Source organism: Gossypium arboreum, chromosome 4 (genome assembly GCF_025698485.1).
Source record: "Gossypium arboreum isolate Shixiya-1 chromosome 4, ASM2569848v2, whole genome shotgun sequence".
NCBI lineage: Eukaryota > Viridiplantae > Streptophyta > Magnoliopsida > Malvales > Malvaceae > Gossypium > Gossypium arboreum.
This window is the reverse complement of record NC_069073.1, coordinates 38481798-38506025: the sequence shown is the minus strand read 5'-3', so window position 1 is coordinate 38506025 and position 24228 is coordinate 38481798. Positions and strand designations below refer to the sequence as shown.

Here is a 24228-nt window from a genome sequence, read left to right as displayed (position 1 = left end):
AGTGAATCAAGGTTCTTGGAAGGTGAATTGCCGGGGATGGTTTAAGAAATGAATCTAATTTTGTTATGTATGTGATGACATTGCCGAATGTAAATTGAGTTGTTGAATTGGTTGATTTAGTTCACGAGCTCAAGGAATCAATCTTGCATAGCGGGAAGGCGAATATAATTGAATAGCCGTTTTGAAATTGTTCAACAGTATCCGAGGTAAGTTCTCAAGTGTTTGAACTTTACTTTAGTATACTTGAAGATTGTATAAACTTAGTAGCGAGAAGGATGAATTTATATAGTTTAAGTGCCGAACTAGTCTTGACAGATTTGAGTTACTGCAGTGTTGTAACTTTGAAAATACACCAAAAATTGTAGAAGGCGAGTTCGAAGTTGAATAAAATATGAAAATGAAGCTTATTGAATCTAGTGTCTTATAAAAGAAACTATGTAAGCAAAGGAATTTCCTATGAAGGTATATTTAAAGTTGTGCGGGACAGTGTCGGAATGACTCCGAAATCCCCTGTTCTGTTTTTGAAAAATCATTATAATTTGTAAAAAAATGGTTATAAGATAAGATTTATATGCTTAGATTCCTTAATGAGTCTAGTTTCAAATGGAACCAAATAGAACACATTATGAATTCTGTACAATGAAAAATTCGATTCGTAGCGAAGAGTGGTCAGATTAGTCAAACAGTGAAACAGGGGAAACTTTAAGAAAAATCTGGTATTGATTGGCCAAACATAAAATTCTGAAAATTTTATGGGTGAAAGATACATGAGTCTACATTCGGGGAAAATTAACGGCAATTGATTTTGAGTTTTGTAGCTCCAGTTATAAACAACTTAGTGACTGTTGGTCAGAAAAACTGCTTGTAGTGAATATGTGATTTTGTTGTAAACTTTGATGAAACTATTTGAGTTGCTTATAAGCTATTGCTGAAATTGATGTACACGAAAAATATGAAATATGTATGATATACATATGTGTGTGATAAGGCCGAATGGCCAATGCGATGAATGTGAAAGTGTATGTATATGTGATAAGGCCTAATGGCCGATGTGATGAATGTGAAAGTGGATGTATATGTGATGAGGCCTAATGGCCGATGTGGTGAATGTGAAAGTGTATGTATATGTGATAAGGCCTAATGGCCGATGTGGTGAATGTGAAAGTGTATGTAAGGCCTAATGGCCGATGTGGTGAATGTAAAAGTGTATGTATATGTGATAAGGCCTAATGGCCGATGTGGTGAATGTGAAAGTGTATGTATATGTGATAAGGCCTAATGGCTAATGTAAAATATATGTGTGATATGCATATGTGGCAAAGCTGAATGGCTAATGTGAATGTTGTAACATGTGATTAAATGTATATGAAACTTGAATATGTTCCGGTGAGACCCGATGACTACGTGTGGAGATTATGACCGGGTAAGACCCGATGACTACGTGTGGAGATTATGTCCGGGTAAGACTTCTTTTATAACAATTGCTTATAAAAATACGCAATGCGAAAGGTTAAACAGGTATGTACTCCAAGTTTATATGTGAGCTTGATTTAAACTAAACCATAAGGTAGTTATGTGATGTATACGAGAGCAATCTATGAGACTATTCCTATGATTATGATGAGATGTGCATATTTGGATAAAGGGTGGTATGCCCAAGGAAGAGTGAAATAGAAATACGAACAACTATGTTATAACTTGATTGTTATCTGCTGACACCGCTTGAAACTTACTAAGCATTGTAATGCTTACTCCGTACTTTGTTTCCTCTGCTTTATAGATCTCATTTGGAAGCTACAGTGCTCGGGGATCGTCAAGAACTAGTCACACTATCACTATCCACTGTTTGGTACTGCTATGTTTTGGAATATCTTATGGCATGTATAGAATAGACTAGTAGTGAGAGGATATCTTGGTTAATGTATAGGACTACCCTTTTGGTGTAGGTCATGTACCATCGGTTTTGTGTAAATTTGGATAGCCATGCGAAAATGGCTTAGATATACTTTGATCATAGCATTATAATCATTGTATGTTGTTTGTCAAGAGGTATGGAAATGTTGGTAACGGTTAGCCATGGTAATGGTCATTCATGATCACTTTTGGTATATGTATGACAAACTCTAGTTGATCCATGGAGGATCATGAAATAGGTAAAGTTTACCTTAAAAATAGATGCTGGTAGCAGCAGTGACGTGAATGTGAAAAATCACTAAAAATAGTAGAAAGGGAATTAAATAGTGAATAAATTATGTAGTCGAACCTTGATGAATCTATTTTCATAGGAAAGTAACGAAACGATCATATGAACAGTATGTTAAGAGATATTTAAGTTTTCGTGAGACAGGGCCAGAACGGTTTTTAGATTCCCTGTTCCAACTTTGGAAATTCATTTTAAATTAACCAGAGATAATTAGGAGTCATGCCATATATATATAGATTCCTCTTTGAGTCTAGTTTCTATAGAAACAAACGGCATCAGTATTGAAGCCCTGTACAGGGAGATATCCAATTCGTAACGCACGAAGGTCAGTGTAGTCGATCCCTGCAACAGGGGAGACTTTAACCAATAAACTGTACTAATTGGCCTGACCAATAATTCTAGAAAAAAATTTGTAGATGCATATATGAGTCTAGTTTCAGGAAAAATTACGAAACTGGTTTTCGAGTTTTGGAACTCAAGATATGATTTTTTAAAGTGACAGTGACGCGTTAGCCAACTGCCTGGAAAATTTTTAAAATGGACCGTGAAAGTGAATGGTTTAAGTTGTTAACCCTCGTGTCCGATTTCGCAGCGGACTCGGCACGGGTGTTACAATTTTATTGGTATCGAGCTACGGTTTAGTCGTTTCTAGGACTAACGTAGCACGCGTGAGTCTATTTATACATGCCATAAAGTGATAAAATGATAGTGTGATGATTTTTGACTATTAAAATGTGGTTGTCAGATTGTAATGAATCTTGATCCCGATCGAGCAGTAGCAAGCTTCGACTATGAGAATTTGTGATATAACTTCACTTAGATACGCCTAAATTATTAAGTTGATCAGTACGATCATGTACTCGTATTTGAATTTCGATTTGGATTGAATTAAGGGTATAAGCGATGCAATGTTGAAAGAGTGTTATGACTATAAATGTGATTTTTTTGTATGTGGCTATGGAACCGGAAGTTGAATGGTCGATAAGCATGTTGTGTTTGTATTCAAGTAATGAAAATGATATACTAATGTGTATTGCTATATGTGTATATGTACATGAGAATTGAGAGTGATATATCCGCACTAAGTTCAAGAGCATTCATGCTAGTGATATATCCGGACTAAGTTCAAGAGCATTCATGCTAGTGATGTATCCGGCAAAGTCCCAAGAGCATTCGTGCTAGTGATGTATCCGGCAAAGTCCCAAGAGCATTCGTGCTAGTGATGTATCCGGCTAGGTCCCAAGAGCAATCATGCTAGTGACGTATTCGCCTTCGTGCCTAGTAGGCTTCGTGTTTAATTTGAGCAAAGTTTAAGTGTTCATTTCTATACGAATTCAAACTTAAATGAGATGATATGTTTAAAAGTGTACATATATGATGTTTTATAGACTTGGTTAAGTCCTTTCACTGGGTAATAACGAATGAATAGAGGCACTATGTGTGCGAGATCAGTAATCGAGGCACTATGTGTGCGAGATCAGTAATTGAGGCACTATGTGTGCGAGATCAGTAATCGAGGCACTATGTGTGCGAGATCAGTAATCGAGGCACTATGTGTGCGAGATCAGTAATTGAGGCACTACGTGTGCGAGATCAGTAATTGAGGCACTGTGTGTGCGAGTTTTTCAACAGAGCACTAAGTGTGTGAAATGAGACTCATGTAAGACCTCGTCTGGGACGAAGGCATTGACTTGAGATAATGTGTAAGACCATGCCTGGGACATGGCATCGGCTCGAGATGTGAGAATATGTAAGACCATATCTAGGATATGGCATTGTAAGAGCTATATGTGCTTGAATTAGTTGAGCCCTTACAAGTAAGTATTCGCCGCTTGATAAACGAGCTACCGCCTTTGGCTAAATTGATCTTTTGTGTATGAACATAAGGGTTGGTAATGTGAAGTAAGTTCTTGAGTGAATAGAGCTTAAATTATGATTTGATTAGATCATGTTTTAAGCAAATCGAAATCATGCTCTTGGTGTGTGGCTATTGAGCCGAAATTGTAAATATGATGAGTGTCTTGTGTTTGAACTTTGGTAATGAAAATGTAATAAGAATGTGTATTGATTGGTTGATATATGTGCTTGGTTATTCAATGGTATCCGGCTAAGTCCCAAGGCTTTTGTGCTAAGTTACTAAATCCGGCTAATTCTCGAAGGCAATTGTACGAATCATTATAACCGGCTATGTCCCGAGAACAATCGAGCGAGTCGCTATATCCGGTTAAACTCAAGGTACGTGATTCGAAATGAGCAATCTTGCTGTAAAAATTTCAGCTAATACGCTTGCAAAAATTCCAGCAATGAGGTATGTTCGTATGTGCTGAATGAATTAAATGTTCGGTATGTGGAAGTTGAATATTGAGATACGATGGAGTTATAAAGAATATTTATTGGGATGTTTGAGTATATGTGTATTTTCGCCGAGTTACGACTTATACGTGGATGAAAATGTGGGTTACAAATATGTGGGTTGATGATATGAATTATACATGTTAGTATGTGCTTGATATGTGGTTGAAATGCAATTGTGAATTAAATTAAGTGATTATTGCTTATGAAATCAAGGAAATGAGATATATGTGCATACTTGTAGAAATGTTTATGTATTTGTTTTGAGATAAGAAAATGATTTTATAGATCGATGTGAAATCAATAATGAATTACAATTGCTATCGATGAGCTAATGTTTATATGAATATAATTCAATAAGAGGACGTTATTCTAAACTATGCATCGGTAGAAATTTTCGGGGACGAAAATTTCTTAAGTGGGGGAGAGTTGTGACAGCCCTAAAGTGACCCTAGTCGAAAAGCGGTTTCGGGACCGCTAAACCGAGTCACCAAATTATTTGAATGTGATATTTATGGTCTAAAATATGTGAATATGAATGTGCAAAAATTTTTAAGCTTCGATTTAGTAAATTGCATGTGAATTTAGTCAAAAGGACTTGTGTGACACTTTTGAAATGTGATAGGCTAATCTACAAGGATCTAATAGTGCATGTAGTCAAAAAGGAGGACTTGCATGTCAATTTTCCCCCCCTAACTAGTAGTGGCCGCCATGAGCATGAGGATGGACAAAATGATATGGGGTGAAACATGTTGGAAACATGTTGTGTTAGTGGGTTATGGGAGAAAGAAAAGAATAAAGGGTTTGTAATAAAGAAATGAATGGGAAGGGTGATGAGAAAAAAAAAAGTTGTCTCATCCATGTTCTTCCCCTTTAGCCGTGACTTGAGAAAGAAAGAAAAGAAGAAGTTGGTTCTTCTTGGCCGTGAATTGAAGGAGGAAGAAGAGGGAAGTTCGCCAAGGTGGTTCTTGGGATTAAGGTATGATTAATGCTCTTTCATTGAAAATCTTTGTATATTTGGAGTGGTCATCAAGTATAGAAGCTAGCTCATGGCAAATGTTTTGTAAATTTATGAAGATGACATTCGGTCATGGATGGTTGTATTTTTTTTATGTTGTTTTTGATGCTTTAGAGTATTGAAGGTTGATTATAGATAAGTTGAGCTTGGTAAAAATTGAATAGATGTGGCTTAATTGCTTAATGACAATCGGCTATGTTGAAGTGAAAATGTTTTGCAAATTGGTTATGGACATTCGGTTAAGGGAGAGTATTTGTGTTAGAAATCAAGATTGGATAGTGAGTTAGGCATGTGATCTTTGTGTTCGATTATTGAATGGAAAACTAAAGGGATGAGGTTGCATGTTGAGCTTGTATTCGAATAATACAAATGAATTGCTAATGTGAGATGTTATGTGTTAATATGTGAATTAAGTGATAATTGATAATCAACTAAGTAGCTACATGGCATTTAGATATATATTATAGTAGCTGATTTTGGATTTGATTCTCATTGTGAATTAGTAGTTGATATGGAGATTAGACCGAATGAAATTTAAAATGTTAAAGAAATTATTTCGGCTAAGTGCTAACCTTGTTTATATTAGCCGAATGTGTAAATGTATACCATGAAGTGGTTTAGCTTAAAGTGAATCAAGGTTCTTGGAAGGTGAATTGCCGGGGATGGTTTAAGAAATGAATCTAATTTTGTTATGTATGTGATGACATTGCCGAATGTAAATTGAGTTGTTGAATTGGTTGATTTAGTTCACGAGCTCAAGGAATCAATCTTGCATAGCGGGAAGGCGAATATAATTGAATAGCCGTTTTGAAATTGTTCAACAGTATCCGAGGTAAGTTCTCAAGTGTTTGAACTTTACTTTAGTATACTTGAAGATTGTATAAACTTAGTAGCGAGAAGGATGAATTTATATAGTTTAAGTGCCGAACTAGTCTTGACAGATTTGAGTTACTGCAGTGTTGTAACTTTGAAAATACACCAAAAATTGTAGAAGGCGAGTTCAAGTTGAATAAAATATGAAAATGAAGCTTATTGAATCTAGTGTCTTATAAAAGAAACTATGTAAGCAAAGGAATTTCCTATGAAGGTATATTTAAAGTTGTGCGGGATAGTGTCGGAATGACTCGAAATCCCTGTTCTGTTTTTGAAAAATCATTATAATTTGTAAAAAATGGTTATAAGATAAGATTTATATGCTTAGATTCCTTAATGAGTCTAGTTTCAAATGGAACCAAATAGAACACATTATGAATTCTGTACAATGAAAAATTCGATTCAGAGCGAAGAGTGGTCAGATTAGTCAAACAGTGAAACAGGGAAACTTTAAGAAAAATCTGGTATTGATTGGCCAAACATAAAATTCTGAAAATTTTATGGGTGAAAGATACATGAGTCTACATTCGGGGAAAATTAACGGCAATTGATTTTGAGTTTTGTAGCTCCAGTTATAAACAACTTAGTGACTGTTGGTCAGAAAAACTGCTTGTAGTGAATATGTGATTTTGTTGTAAACTTTGATGAAACTATTTGAGTTGCTTATAAGCTATTGCTGAAATTGATGTACACGAAAATATGAAATATGTATGATATACATATGTGTGTGATAAGGCCGAATGGCCAATGCGATGAATGTGAAAGTGTATGTATATGTGATAAGGCCTAATGGCCGATGTGATGAATGTGAAAGTGGATGTATATGTGATGAGGCCTAATGGCCGATGTGGTGAATGTGAAAGTGTATGTATATGTGATAAGGCCTAATGGCCGATGTGGTGAATGTGAAAGTGTATGTAAGGCCTAATGGCCGATGTGGTGAATGTAAAAGTGTATGTATATGTGATAAGGCCTAATGGCCGATGTGGTGAATGTGAAAGTGTATGTATATGTGATAAGGCCTAATGGCTAATGTAAAATATATGTGTGATATGCATATGTGGCAAAGCTGAATGGCTAATGTGAATGTTGTAACATGTGATTAAATGTATATGAAACTTGAATATGTTCCGGTGAGACCCGATGACTACGTGTGGAGATTATGACCGGGTAAGACCCGATGACTACGTGTGGAGATTATGTCCGGGTAAGACTTCTTTTATAACAATTGCTTATAAAAATACGCAATGCGAAAGGTTAAACAGGTATGTACTCCAAGTTTATATGTGAGCTTGATTTAAACTAAACCATAAGGTAGTTATGTGATGTATACGAGAGCAATCTATGAGACTATTCCTATGATTATGATGAGATGTGCATATTTGGATAAAGGGTGGTATGCCCAAGGAAGAGTGAAATAGAAATACGAACAACTATGTTATAACTTGATTGTTATCTGTTGACACCGCTTGAAACTTACTAAGCATTGTAATGCTTACTCGTGTACTTTGTTTCCTCTGCTTTATAGATCTCATTTGGAAGCTACAGGCTCGGGGATCGTCAAGAACTAGTCACACTATCACTATCCACCGTTTGGTACTGCTATGTTTTGGAATATCTTATGGCATGTATAGAATAGACTAGTAGTGAGAGGATATCTTGGTTAATGTATAGGACTACCCTTTTGGTGTAGGTCATGTACCATCGGTTTTGTGTAAATTTGGATAGCCATGCGAAAATGGCTTAGATATACTTTGATCATAGCATTATAATCATTGTATGTTGTTTGTCAAGAGGTATGGAAATGTTGGTAACGGTTAGCCATGGTAATGGTCATTCATGATCACTTTTGGTATATGTATGACAAACTCTAGTTGATCCATGGAGGATCATGAAATAGGTAAAGTTTACCTTAAAAATAGATGCTGGTAGCAGCAGTGACGTGAATGTGAAAAATCACTAAAAATAGTAGAAAGGGAATTAAATAGTGAATAAATTATGTAGTCGAACCTTGATGAATCTATTTTCATAGGAAAGTAACGAAACGATCATATGAACAGTATGTTAAGAGATATTTAAGTTTTCGTGAGACAGGGCCAGAACGGTTTTTAGATTCCCTGTTCCAACTTTGGAAATTCATTTTAAATTAACCAGAGATAATTAGGAGTCATGCCATATATATATAGATTCCTCTTTGAGTCTAGTTTCTATAGAAACAAACGGCATCAGTATTGAAGCCCTGTACAGGGAGATATCCAATTCGTAACGCACGAAGGTCAGTGTAGTCGATCCCTGTAACAGGGGAGACTTTAACCAATAAACTGTACTAATTGGCCTGACCAATAATTCTAGAAAAAAATTTGTAGATGCATATATGAGTCTAGTTTCAGGGAAAAATTACGAAACTGGTTTTCGAGTTTTGGAACTCAAGATATGATTTTTTTAAAGTGACAGTGACGCGGTTAGCCAACTGCCTGGAAAATTTTTAAAATGGACTGTGAAAGTGAATGGTTTAAGCCGTTAACCCCTCGTGTCCGATTTCGGCAGCGGACTCGGGTACGGGGTGTTACATACTGGCCATGCGTATGCAACTCGTGTGCTTTGATATAATTTTTTTAGAAAAACATTATTTACCTTTTATAGAAATTTTGGAACTGAAAATAATTAATAAAGCATGTTCAATTTAAGTAAGTTTTTCCAAATAGTTCATGTTGTTACTTTTATTATTTCAAAGAAAAAGGCTTTGGTATCAAATTTTGAAATGTTATTTTGCAAATGTTCTACTTTCAAAAATACACAGCGGACTAAATAATACATTTGAAGACTTTATATTTAAATTAGTTTAAAATTAAGATTTATCAATTTAAGTTTTAAAATCAATGATTTAAACATTTTAAAATCCAAAGTTTATGCATGTCTTTGGCATAAGGAACCTCTCGTTGCAAAGCAAAGATGGGAATAATGGGGTGGCTCAAGTAGTGGGAGAATTACATATATATTTTGATAATTTTAGGAAAATTATATTATCAGATATTTTTTATGTACCTACTTTTAGGAGAAATTTAATTTTTATTGCATGTTTATTCTAAGACGAATTTTTTGTAACTTTTAATAAAGGAATTGGAATTCATAAAAATCATATTGTAATGGATGGATGCAAAATAATTTCTATTTTATCAAACTAAAGATGTGCTTACTATTTGAAACCGAAATTATGAATAAAAAACTTAAAATTTCTCACTCTAATGAGGCGTACTTACAACATTTAAGACTTGGTCATATTAACCAAGAAGGAATCACTAGAATTTTGAAATATAGAACTTTAAGTTCACTTAAAAAGGTGCATTTTCCATAATTATGAATATTACTTAGAAGGTAAAATGGTCAAGCGGTCTTTTATGCGAAAAGTATAAGGATCATTTTACCCTTAAAACTTGTGCACAATGATGTATGTAATCTCATGAACATTAGTACGAGAGGTATTTATGACTATTACACAACCTTTATAGATGATTATTCAAGATATAGATATGTGTACCTAATAAACCGCAAGAATGAAACCATTGATAAATTTTAAGAGTTTAGTGTAGAAGTGGAGAAATAGTTAGGTTTACCCATAAAAACACTTGATCTAACCAAAGTGGGGAATCTTTATCATATGAGTTCTTAGGATACACCATAGCGAATAAGATACTATCCCAATTAATTGCACAAAGTACTACATAAAAAATGACATGGTTTATAGAAGGAACATAACCTTGTTAGACATGGTTCATTCGATGTTAAGTTAGTCACAATTGTCAATATCCTTTTGGGGATATGCGTTACAAATGACTTACTACATTCTAAATGATGTACCAATTATGACAGTACCTAAAACTTCATACGAATTGTGGTACGAAAGGAAGTTAAGATATTGAAACATTTCACGCTGACTGATTCCAAAAAAGGATCAAAACCTTCTGTTTCAAGATTTCATCTTTCTTTAGAGAACTATCGTAAAACAGTGAAAAAAAAAGAGTACATGAGAAAGATTCCTTATGGTTTGGTAGTAGAAAGTCTCATGTATGTTATGTTATGCACATGTCTAAATATATGTTATGCAGTAGGGATGGTAAGTCAATATTAGATGAATATCAGTCCATGACACTAGCAAGAAGTTAAGCATATACTTAAGTATTTATAGAAAATAAGAGATTATATGCTTGTATATTCTAGAGAAGATTTTAAATCTTATTAAATATATAGATGCTAACTTTCAAACAAGTCGAGATTTGAGGAAATCAACATCGGGCTGCATCTTTATCCTAAAGGATAAGTCCATAGCATGGAAAAGTGTCAAGTAGGGTTGTACTACTAATTCCACTATAGAGGCTGAATATGTGGTTGCTTTTGAGGCAACAAAAGAAGCAGTCTAGTTTCAGAAGTTCCTTATGAATCTCACAATCATTTTTAGTATAGGGAAAGCTATTACACTGTATTAGATAATAATGCGGCAATAGCTAATATTAAGGAAACACGGAATCATAAAAGGACAAAATACATTGTTCAAAAATATTACATTATCCGAAAGGCGAAGGAAAATAGAATACTGATTGTAGTTAAAATCGCATTTGAGACAACCTTGTCGATCTATTTGCCAAGACTCTAGTTGCTTTGAGTTTTGAGAAACATATAAAGGGTAAGGGAATGCAAAATATGATTAATCTACGTCACTAGAGCAACTGGTAGATTGTTAGGATCTAGTGTCCTAAGTGTAGTGTAACACCCCTTACCCGTATTCGACACTAGAACAGGGTATGAGGCATTACTGGACTTAAACATAAGCAAACATACAAAATCGAGACGTAAATTTCCATTCAAATTTAAAACTTTTCATTTACATTCACATCGTCCCTAAAATGAGCCTACGAGGCTCAAAACATGCATTGGAAGTGGTTTTGGACTAAACCGAGAACTTTGAAAATTTTCACAGCACTTAGAAAATTTTTCATGTTTTAAGAGCCACATGTTTGTGTGGCTTGGGACACGCCCGTATGGTTAGGCCGTGTGGTCATACACGCCTGTGTCCCTAACCTGTATAACTCTCTGTTTGTCATCCAAGAACAAATTGAAGTCATACAGCCAAGGCACATACCCGTGTGCTTAGGCCATGTGATTGATTTAATTTTCATAATTTTTCATAAAATAGGTGCAGACTTCACATGCCCAGGGCACATGCCCGTGCCTGAAGCTGTGTCATCCACACGGCTGAGACACAAGCCCATGTCTCTACCTATGTGCTCAATACTGAGCATTCTGTTTTGCAACAAGTTAGGTGCAAGGGACACACGGCTGGATCACACGCCCATGGGGCGAGCCGTGTGTCACACATGGCCTAAACACATGCCCATGCATCTACCCGTGTGGACAAAAATAAGGCTATTTTCCAACCCATATTGTCACCCTTCCATGCACAAACCTACACAACAAAACATAGCACCGTTCCAAGTATATACATTCAACAAATCAGCCACAACCAAGGCATCAATACTTCATTCACATACTATCATTTATTATACACAAACATCACATATATTTCAACTCAAATCATGCAATTTTCCACATCCATAAAAGACATCATCATATGCATATATACTTAAATCAATATTAGCCAATTTCAATGGTCATTTACAAAATGATTTATCAACCATCATAAGCCAACACATTTGGCCAATCAATTATGACACAAAACAAAACGAACAAGTCCCTATACATGCCATAACTCAAAATGTTAAAATCATTGGTACCCAAAATAATAATTTGATAGTATGACTAGATCTTCAACAATCTTCGATCCCTGAGCTAGCTTGGCGACACTATAAGACAAGGGAAAAGAAAGAAGAGTAAGCTTTAAAGCTTAGTAAGTTCCCATGCAAATAATAAGCATTATAAACGCACATTTAACATACAATTAACTTGAAGTAAATTAACATAAATGTCATTATAAATCTCACAATCCAACTTACTCAATCACAACCTTACCGAGGGATTTATCACATATCAAGCTCATTAAACATGAGTTTCATATACATACCTGTGCCAATTTACAACTTACCATAGTCTTTCATAACTTTAACATTCTTGTTTCATTTCTCGTTGAACCACTTGGAATACTAAAGGATACTCGGGTATCTCGCACACATAGTACCACACCAATGCCATATCCCAGATATGGTCTTATATGGGATCTCATTTTGATGCCAATAGCCTAGCTATGGTCTTACACGAAATCTCATATCGATACCATATTCCAGATATGGTCTTACACAAAATCTCATAATGATGTCATATCTCAGATATGGTCTTACACATAGTCTCGGTAACCCTAATGTCATGACATTTGTATCCTATCTATTCCTAAGGTTCAACCAAGATTTCGCGATTATTGTAACTTTGTTGAACACGCTTAATGGTCAATCACAATTCATAAATAGTAAAGCATTTAAAACATAATTAAAACAATGCATTATTTACATAAGAACTTACCTTGGTACAAAAATAGTAGGAAACCTAATCGTCAAATACTTTGTTTTTTTCCCGATTTAGGTCTGAACCTCGTTTCTCTTAATCTATAATAGCAAATTTAACTCATTTATTAATCAATTACTCAATTCATTCCAAAACTTACATTATGAAAAAATTATATTTTTACCCTTAAACTTTGACATATTTACATTTTAGTCCCTAGGCTCGTAAAATGAAATCTATTCAATTTTATCAAAACCTAAGCCTAGACAAACCTCTTTCATGCTTATACTAGCCCATATTTTTCATTAAATCACACTTTTACACACATTTTAAAATCTTTTTACGAATTAGTCCTTTTGTCATTTTCATCAAAAATCACCTAGCAAAAATTGTTTATCTAACATTAAACTTGCATAATCTACCATTAGACATCAAAATACACAAATATCTAACATGGGACAAATCCTAGACCTCAATCATCTCTCAAATTAATGGTAGAAATAGCTAGATCAAGTGATAAATAACGATTTCAAAAATGTAAAAAACATTAAAAACGGCGCAAGAACAGACTTACAATTGAGCTTGAAAAGTGGAAAAAACCCTAGCTATGTCCTCCTTCAAATTTTTGGCACCAAGGGAAGAAGATGGACTAAATTTTGGCTTTCAATTTGATTTTTAATTCATTTATTAGCCAAATGACCAAAATGCCCCTAACTTAAAACATGAAATTTCTCTTACCTCATGTCCATTTTTGTCCACTAACTTAAAAATGGTCTAATTACCATCTAAGGACCTTCAATTTAAAATTTCATAACAATTTGACACCTTTAGCATGTAGAACTCAACTTTTGTACTTTTTACAATTTAGTCTTTTTTTGCTAAATTGAGTGCTCAAACGTCAAAATTTTCGAACAAAATTTTCAAGAAATCATTCTGTAAAACTGTAGACCATGAAAATTTAATAAAAAAAAATTTTTCTACGTCAGATTCGTGGTCCCGAAACCACTAGTCCGACTAGGCCCAAAATCGGGCTGTTACATGTAGTGTATTAGTCATTTTGTACTTGTAATTTTTTAAAACAATTGGTTTAAATAAAATTTCATTATACATTAATATCGTTTGTATTTGTCCTCAACAGTTTTTGCTCTCAAAGAAAAACATAAGCAAATATTGGTTCATTAATTATATAATGTTTAACTAATATTAAGTTGCATTATGTGGTTGGAGTATAATGCAAGAAGACAAATTATATTAGTAGATAATCTAAACAGTCTATAGTCTAATCAAAATTGAGAAAATCGATTGAAATATTATTATATCGTCTATCAAGTCAAACTAAGGAGATGTCTTGTCTTGGGTATCAAAGTCGATGACTCCTAAAATATAGAGACAGGTGTTATTGTTTTGACTAATAATATATTGGATAGGACTTAAGATGAATTTATCTTAGATTTGTTTATAGATTTATTCACTTGTAACATTCACAATGTGGCATACCTTAATATTGCATGGTTGATAGGCTATATATGCGTGACTTATATACTTTGATGTATTAAAACCCTGAGTCTAAATAGATAAGGAACCGAAAGCTGGTACGTTGGGTATACGACTTCTAAATGATGTAGCATCATTCTACAACAATGGAATCATAGCCCTATAATGGTAAATGATATCTTCTCATTGGCATTACATGATTAATGAAAAAGTAACGAGGCCACAAGTCATTTTTCATAGGAAAAATGATTTAATTACTATGTGTTAGTATTTGGCTTTTTCATATCGATAGATGTAATAGAAACCATGAGATAAAATAGGATCATATTGAAAAAACGAATTTTATCTTAAAGAGATTAATGATAACCTATGAGGATAAGACACTTATGAAAAAGTCATTTGACAAGCATTGAAATAGTAGTTTTCATAGTGGTATATAATAAGGGAAAGTTAAATTATGGGTACTATAGTGGAATGGTTCCATGATTAAATAATGTTGTAATTGATAGGCAAAGAGTTGAAACTTAATTACAAAATCATTTGAGCTTTAATTATATAAATTCAATCGGTCCATTCAATAGCTCAAGATAACCTAAAACGAATTGCATGTCAAAATGATAAACTATGAAATGAATGAAAAAGATAAATAAGAGAAATAGATCGCATGTATCACTATTTGCAGTGAATGAGTTTCCTCGCTCAATACAAAAAATGACTTAGAAATTAATTTAATTTTTTTGAACTATTATTTAATTGGTTGTAATTAAGTAATTGAAGTTCGAGTTTATAGAGAAACGATACAAGAGTTTTGATTCAATAAGGTGTAATTAAATAATAATAATTTAATAAAAACACAATATTCTACTACAAGTAGAATACATGGGGGCGACAACATACCTTTACTGGGACTAGGAATTGTTGCCCCCTTCACGTGATTGGGTTTTTATTCTCATCTCGTGTATTGAGTATAATAATATGTATTATACGGACCTTTAATCCAACACTTATAATTTATCTAATCCAATAATTATTTTGTATTTCTCAAAATATTATTCAATTAATTAGTTAAATTAAATTATTTTTTTAACCTAATTATAATTCTGTAAGTTACATCAATTTTATTGTATTATAATCAGAAGAAAATATATTTAATTTTCTCATTCAAAATATCTATTTATACATCTTTTGAGAGCATCGATATTTTGTCAAAAAATAATGATAATTTATTTTTAGAATAAATTTTATTTTTGTGAAAGTTCATAGTTTAAAATAACTTTCCCACCAAAAACTAAAAGAAGTTTTGTTTTAGTCCATACTCAAAGCAATTCAACGTTTTAAGGTAGAGGATAAGATCGATCAATAGAAATTTTAAGAACAGCTTAAATCACCTCGTATAAGACACAAGTGCTATTTTAATTAAAAACTATAAATATGACAAATTCAGAGATTATAGGTTGGTTTTCGGAGGATGCTTTTTCAATTAAGGAGATCTGACTGAATATGCGAGGTGTTCGGGACAACATTTAAATTTGATAAATCAAAGCTCTACTTTAGTCCCAACACTGGAGTAGAACTGAATGATAGTATGAGTCAAGCTTTAAATTTTCCTGAAGTCTCTGAATTGGAAAAATATCTAGGTCTTCCCCCTATTGTGGGGAGGAATAAGAAAGTGTTTCAGGCCATTAAGGACAAACTTTTATCCAGAATTATAGGATGGAGTATACGGGCTCTATCATTTGGGGGTAAATATGTTTTCATCAAATCTGTGTTGCAAGCTCTACCCATGAGTTGTTTTGCTTTCCCTAAAAGTTTTTGCTCTGAACTTAATTCTATTATTGCTACCAATTGGTGGAAAATGGATGCTGCTGGGAGCGGTATTCATTAGGTTTCTTGGACGAATTTATGCATTCCTAAGTCTAAGGGAGGACTGGGCTTCTGGGATATGGAAGCTTTTAACAGGGCACTGCTTTGTAAACAAGGTTTGCGTCTTCCCACTAATCCTACCTCATTAATTGGACGAATCTTGAAAGCCAGATATTTTCCAATTACCGAGTTTCCTCAATCGGTTCTTGGCCAAAATCCATCTTTCACATGGAGAAGTATTTGGGGAATTAAGGATTTACTACATTGTGGTGTTAGATGGCAGGTTGGTAATGGTATCGCAATCCGAATTTTTGAAGATAGATGGTTGCCTAGGCACGACCTTTCGGTGCCTAGGCACGATCTTTTGGTGCCTGTACTTACTACGATCATTGACTTATTGATCAAGGTTCTAAGACATGGGAGGAGCCACTTCTGCATGCTTTATTTTCTGATGATATTGTTGAACAAATTTTCATATGCCTTCAAGCAGACACAGAATGCAAGATCGATTAATATGGACGCATCATAATTCAGGGTCCTACGCTGAAATCAAGGTATTATGCAGCTTGGCTGGCTATGAATAAATGCTTCCCGAATACGTATGTTAAACAGTCGTTTCTTTAAAACGCTATGGGAGGTTAGATTACCTGAGAAGATTCTTGTTTGAGTTTGGCGATGTTTCCACGGTTTTATTCCGGTGGTGATGGTATTTGCTACACGCCATATTGATGATTCGGCGTTGTGCCTCAGGTGTATGAGGGCTGAGGAAGATGTTCTTCATGCAATTCGACGGTGTCCCTTGGAAAATGATTTTTGGGTGGCTTAGGGGTTTGCTTGGAGCACTGACGAACTACAACTCTCTCTTGAGGGATGGTTCATCAACTGCATAAATCAATTTCCCCTTTTTGTTGCAGAAATTTTTATACTACAATCCGGAGAAGCATGAAGGTCTTAAAGTTAGTGTGGATTGTCAGAGGCGTTTTATTGATACTTACCACTTGGATTATTCTACAGTGACACATCTGACGGATCAAATTCCACGGCCTACTATCCGGCGTTGGTGTCCTCCTTCTCCAGGGCTTGTCAAAATAAACTTTGATGGTTCTTTCTCCTTTCGATCCGGACGGTATGGAATGGGAAGTTCTTGTAGATGCAGTCGGTCCAATTTTTCATGCACCTTCCCCTTTTGCTGTTGAAGCTTTTTTTTGGCGAGCTATCAATTTAGCCATTGATGTGGGGTTTGAGCTTATTATCCTAGAAGGTGGCTTATCATCATGAAGAAGCTGCAAAGTAAGTTGCCCCCATTGTTGAAGATGTCTTGCTAGTTTTGTTTCTATTTGTTTCACTCAGTCCATGAATTGGGAAAACATCTGAGGGAGGAAGTGCCACAGCATTTGTTAGTTCTGTTGGAATCAGAGAAGGCCATTTGATAATGGCCATATTTTCGATTTTTAATGATATCATTCTCTCAAAAATATGTTTAAAATTTCCTTATATCATCTTCAATAACAATATTTCATTTAAATATTAAAGATACACGTATGTTTTTATACACTAATAATTTATAACGCTCTAATCTTTTCATGTTACGTTACCCACCCCCATTCCTAATTTTAAGAAAACGTCAAGGAGAAAAGTCAAACTAATGAAATTGTAAATAGTGTTTTATTTTTACAAAAAATATAATTTTATTTTTATATACAATCTAGAAAAATAATTGCACATGATAGAATTAAACTCAAAATATTAGAAGTGTGTAGTTTGTTGAATCTTAAATTAAGTTCCGTAATAATATTACAGGTTCGAATCTAAGATTACCTAGAAGAATATTTTATTCAATTGTTATTGTTATAAGATTTCTTTTAACAAGGTTAATTCCTTTAATACTTTTAATCTCAATTACCATAAATTTATGATAAATATTACAATTCTTATATATTAATATATGTTGTTGAATAAATATATAAATCATAATTGCAACACAAACCATAATTGTAACCATAAGTAATATATTCATAAATAAATTATTAAATAAAATATAATAATTGTAATTGTAATTGTAATGTATGACATTTACTAGTTCAAATATTTATTTTTGTTTTAATTAATCTTAAACTTTATTTAAGAAAAAGTCTAAATTAATTAAAATAATAAAAACAAAAGGCAAATTGAACACTGTAATCTAAGATAACTTAAGGAATAGGTCATAATAAGATTACACCCCATGTTAAATGTCGTAATGTTACATTTAGTAAACCAAATGCTACCAATGATTTTAATAACTCAACTTAATTATTTCAACAAAAATATAATCTGTTGTCAATTTTTTTTTAAAAAAAATAACACATAAAATTTTACCCATATTTTAGTAGCCAATTTGGAAATTAAGCCAAAACCTAAAGTTTTTATTAACAGATTGAATGAAAATAAACAAAGGGAGACCAAATATGTAATAACAAAATAAGCACTTGGGTTTGAAATCCAAAGGATAATGCAAATTTTTGACACAGATGCTGTACACTGCGAGAGCATAAAAAATAAGATGAATCACACAAGAGATAAGCCAAGGTATGTATCTCAGTTTATCTAATTATAGAGCCATCTCCTAAGTTGCCTATGAATTAATCAAATATATGTCAAAATAGTAAAGCTATTGAAATTTGGATACATTTATTCCTATAGAATTTTTATGCTGATTCCAGAGTCGATGTTGTTGCGGAGTACCTTAGAAAAGCCAAATTGATGTATCCTTCTTTTCATATCCTTCTAACCACTTCTGCTGCACACTCACCCAAGTGTACCCGTCTGAAGCACCACCGGATCCCTGCCAACATAAATGTAATCATTTTACAACAAAATTGTGTTAAGCAATCTTCATCAAGAAATTAACAGATTAAAGCTCCTGTTGTTTGACGCGATAGCTATTCAAAACTTATAGCAAAAGTATCAATCAAACAGAATCTAGGATTTAAAAGTTCTTACCTTCGCATTTATTTTAGCAGTGGTCACACAACAACATCGCTCATCACCTACAAGAATTAGCAAGGCAATCAAAGGTGGGAAATCATTGCCAATCACGCCAACATTGAATAATACTGAGTGGCTCTTAGGAGCTTGCCTAGTATAAAGGTAGAGGCATATAGCCTATGTTCTAAAACATTATACATGCTTGCACATGTTCATAATACTGTTTTCTTTTCTTTCTTTTTTTTCCAAATGGAGATACAATGTGAGCATGCTTGCGAAATAAAGGTGCCTGCGGAATCAAATACAATGATAAACTACTTTTATAAAGAAAACACTCTCACCAGATAACTCCCACTTATCGAACTTCACTAGCCATGTGTTCAAGCCAATTGGTGTGGACAATACACGATCCACCCAGACTCGGAACTGTTTACCCCTTTGGTCTCCATAGCACCCTTTCATTGCGTATATGCATTCATGAAGAGTTTTCTCAACACCGGTTGGAAAGACAAAAGTAGCAGTGGGATCCTGAAGGAAAATAACATAAAATCTAAGCACAGTACTAATTAGTAAGAACAAACGAATCAAAATTAGATTTTATTCACATAAAAGGAGGAAAACAGTGTTTTCCTGGCAGAAATGCTTGGTCAGGAAAATAATCTCTATACTTGTTTGTTAAAATTCAACAGGACTTGTTAGATCTGTGGTTAGCCACAAGCTTGTCCATAAACTGATCGGCATGCATTCCAATTTGTAGATACACACCCGTAACAAATTGTAATCTTTGGCTGATTGTGAACTTGTTCTCATTTTATTATCTTATGATCACATTATGTTCTAGATGCATAACATTGCAGAAGAATAGATCCAACTGCTTTTACCTATTTGTTTTGCTAGTTACCTAGCATGCATACCCAACAGTCCTACAAGTTTTGTTACCTGCTGTGCCCTGGCTTTGTCAGTAATGGAGTGCTGTAGGTTGGTCACATTTTGCACAACAAAATGATGGAAGAGACAATCACATAAAGAATTCATCTCAAAAGGAAAAATGTAACGAGGGAATGTATTAAAAAGATCTGATTCACTAATACCCCTATATACCATAAAGCTAATTCATCCTGTTCAGAGAAGGGTTTCAAATCATGCAGGTATTATGATTCAAATTTGTAATGTGTAAAGAGTTCAGATTAAAATAAGAAACAGAAGCCAATGATGCACCAAATTAAAATAAACAAATGCAAGACATGGTCTAGCTTTCAGACTAGAATTAATTAGAAGATGCTGATAAGTAACATGATTGTTGTCTTGTTTTTTTCCTTTCCCTAATAATTAGAAGAATGTTGGATGTTGCCCAATTCTGGTGAACTGATAAGTACCATGACAAAACATACCAATGAAAGAAAAGGAAGGGGAGTAACATACACAAGAAGCTTTCAGACTTGCTATATAAGTCTCGCAGTTGGCAGCCTCCCCTCGCCTCCATCGCTCATAGAACAAGTAAAATTTCACTACTTCATAACCTGGATTGACACGGTCTAGCTTACATTCCACAAAATCAGCAACATCTCTTGGAGAAGTGTTTGAACCAAGATTAAAATGTCCAATGGCTTCTATGATTCCAGCTGCACACCTTTCTTTTGCATGGATTATATTAGGATTACCTTTTGCATTTTCAGCATGCCATTGCAACAATTCTTCTTGGGCATTGCTGACCTGAAGAGGGGAAGATTAATAGACCACAAATAGCAACAAAGAACTGCAATTCTAAAGGGCTAGTAACTCTGAATTATTTAAAAAGCTGAAGACTACCAACCATGACTCCATACACATCTGGAATGCTGAAGAGTTCAGCGTCATTTCCAGAATCACCGCAAGCAAGAGTATTAACAGGTAGTGTTCCCTCAGTCTTCAACTTATTTAGTAAATATGAGAGGGCCTGTCCTTTGCCAGCACCTTGTGGTAATACATCCAAATCCATTCCCCCACTATAAATTAGTTTAACATCCAACTGGCACAGAATAAGACAAAAGTTAATGGTAGCAAAACAACTTCCAGTGAATAAGAAACAACTAAGCAAGCAAGATGAAGAAGAAATGAATACCAATGTATTGTAGTCCGGTGTACATCTTTCTATGTATATTTACTTGGGAAAAGTGCATATGATTGGATGCATAACATGCTTGGTAGTAAGTTGAATCTTACCCCTCGCTTTTCCAAACGGCTAGAAAGTTCCTTCATCACTACTTGGGCCTTAGTCTTATCAACGTAAAAGCTAACCTTGTGTGGTCGCTGCTCTGTTTCTGCCTGCATGATCCAACATGCTTGAATTCATCAAATATATCATGACCAAGGACTACATATCCTGTTATATTGAAGATGCTCAACAGAATAACACTAAAACCTAGATATCAGGTTGCAGTTAATAATATATATTACGTAGACCTGAAGAGTGAGATCAGGAAACTTGCTGGTTTCTTCAATGACTATGTTCCTATCCCATTTCTGATTCAGAATTTTAACCCAGCCATCATCAGGCAGCATCGAGCTGCCATATGTTATCTCGGTTCCCACTGACATAATAGTTATATCGGGAGTTAGCATGGGTTTCTCTTTCCTCAGCTGTTTGTAGAGTGTAGGTGACCTCCCAGTGGAAAAAACCAGCAGAGAGTCATGACGATAATTCGATTCCCAAAGGGCATTAAACCTAAGTAAAGACATGTTCTCGGGATCATGATGATCAACCTGGAAAAGAAAAAGATCATCAAATCCAATTAAGCAACTGTAGCAAAAACATTTCCGAACATGAAAGCAAGACAAAAGCATACCATCGTATGATCAAGATCAGATACTATCATGAGACGTGCGGCCTTAGTAATCCGATCCATGACTATTGTACCGATTAAAATCCTATAGCGTGAAAGGAATTACTCAGTGTAAATTAAAAAAAAAAAAACATGAAATTCTACTGAACTGAGTCAGGATTGTGTTGAAGAAACTACTTAAGATTATTGAAAAATGCCATAAAAAATGAGATAATTTAATTTAGCATCATTTAATAACAACATTATTAAGAGTAACAAAAATCCAAATCAATCAAAAATCAACAAATGCCATAAAATATGAAAAAAAAATCTAGTACCAGAAAGAAACTGAGAATATTTATTGAAACTACACTGAAAGAAAGAAATTAATCTAGTACCAGAAAGAAACTGAGAATATTTATTGAAACTACACTGAAAGAAAGAAATTAACATGTGAAAAGCTTCAATTAAATTAAAAGAAAATCAATCTACGCAATTTAAGAGCACACAGAATAATGAAAAAAACCTGAAATCAGAGATTGTAAAAAGGAAAATCAAAATTGATAAAGTACCTTGATCGACCAAATCGAAGCTTCTGAAAATTTCACCTGCGATCGCATGAAAATTACGACTCAATTGAAAATTATATACAATGAAAAAAGAAGAAAATGAAGCGAAAACTAAAAGGAGTGAAGTTACCTAAGTGGAAAAAGAAAAGGAGAAGTGGAGAAGAAGATAAAGATTTGGTGGCCTTGGAATATTAGCGGAGATTAGGAGATATGAGGATGAGATGATAAATGGAATTGGATCCAAATTCGTTGGCGCCTCCTCATCTGTCTACTCTATCAGTGTAGAGAGCCTTTTTACCGGATTATTAGGGGCCCACTATCATGGGTGTGTCATCACCAGGAATTTCATCTAATTTTTTATATACCTGAAAATATGCATCTTATTAGGCATATTCCTCTTTTTTTTTTCTTCACTTAAAATTAAAATAATTGATTGAATCGATCTAGATTAATTAATTAATTAGAGATTAAATTTAATTCAATTAGAAGTTAATTAATAATTATTTAAAATTTTAATTATCAATTAATTTAGTTTGAAATTAAATAATTAATTAAATTAACTGAAATAAATAATATATATTATATAATAATTTTTATATTAGTAATGTATTTTTGAATTATTATTTATATATTAATTGAAATAAATAATATATATTATATATAATTTTTTTGAACTATTAGAAAAATGAATATTAGCAATGTATTGTTTTTTTATGTATTTTATATTTTTTAATCAAGAGACAAAAATATATAAACTCGATTAATTCGGTTAAATCGAAATATTTTAATTCAACTAATGTATTTAAAAAAATTGATTCGATTAACAGTTAAAGATATTTACATTTTGGGTAATTTGATTAATAGTAATTCTATTTGGTTAACAATCGAATCGACCATTTAAACACCCCTATTACAAGGTGCTCATATTTATAAATTTTTTAAATTTTTAAATTATTTTCATTCCAAATACTCAATTTTATTAAAAATTTAATATCCCTATAAATAAAGTGAATTTCAATGATGAAAATCAAAATGTTTATATTTGGATCACTTCGAGTCCCCTTATCAATTAAACCTGATAAAAATACAATAAAAGTCCCTGTATAAAGAGTCAAATTGTATTTTACTTTTTTCTACTCAAAAGAATAAATTAATCTTTGTATAGTATATTAAAGAAAAAAACAGTCTTTTAAAAAATTTATTCTTTTTTTAAACCCTAAAAACTTTTGTCTTTTGGGCTTGCTTTTTTTTCCCTCCCACCAACTATTTTTTTCTTTCTTCTTCTCATTCACTCCATATGTCTTCTTTTTTTTTTTTAGTTTGCAGATCTATTTCATGAATATCTTTATTGTCTTCACAGGTTATGGATAGATGACGATGCCTGTCGAACTCCACCGATCACCTGTAATTTTTTTTTTGGAAAGTGGATGGCTCTTCGGTCAGTTTCTTAATTTGTTTCTGTTTTGAAAATATTTCAAAATAATGAATGATTTCACGAGTTGATTTGGACTCGTGTTGTGTTAAGTTTTATATATTTTTTTTCGTTTGTTTTTCCATTATTTAATAAGTCTTCAGTTT

The 24228-nt window shown here is 33.5% G+C and overlaps 1 protein-coding gene and 1 long non-coding RNA gene across 3 annotated transcripts; both read right to left on the bottom strand.

Moving 5' to 3' along the window:
• Window positions 1-12073: 12073 nt before the first annotated feature.
• Window positions 12074-17777, bottom strand: LOC128291824 (uncharacterized). Of its 2 annotated transcripts, XR_008281755.1 has the most exons (3): window positions 17309-17777; window positions 16961-17195; window positions 12074-12304 (listed from the first exon to the last, which is right to left on the bottom strand). It is a non-coding gene; the product is annotated as an uncharacterized LOC128291824 (long non-coding RNA). The 2 variants fall into 2 exon arrangements; XR_008281756.1 differs by having other exon boundaries at window positions 16961-17777.
• Window positions 17778-18786: 1009 nt separating this feature from the next.
• LOC108460850 (sucrose-phosphatase 2-like) lies at window positions 18787-22993 on the bottom strand. Its single transcript, XM_053027162.1, has 11 exons — window positions 22781-22993; window positions 22654-22689; window positions 22106-22187; window positions 21723-22022; window positions 21483-21584; window positions 21094-21288; window positions 20703-20993; window positions 19622-19808; window positions 19296-19342; window positions 19038-19137; window positions 18787-18833 (listed from the first exon to the last, which is right to left on the bottom strand). The coding sequence occupies exons 3-10, from the start codon at window positions 22163-22165 to the stop codon at window positions 19039-19041; spliced, it is 1281 nt and encodes a 426-aa protein (XP_052883122.1). The 5' UTR covers window positions 22166-22187; window positions 22654-22689; window positions 22781-22993; the 3' UTR covers window positions 18787-18833; window position 19038.
• Window positions 22994-24228: the final 1235 nt, after the last annotated feature.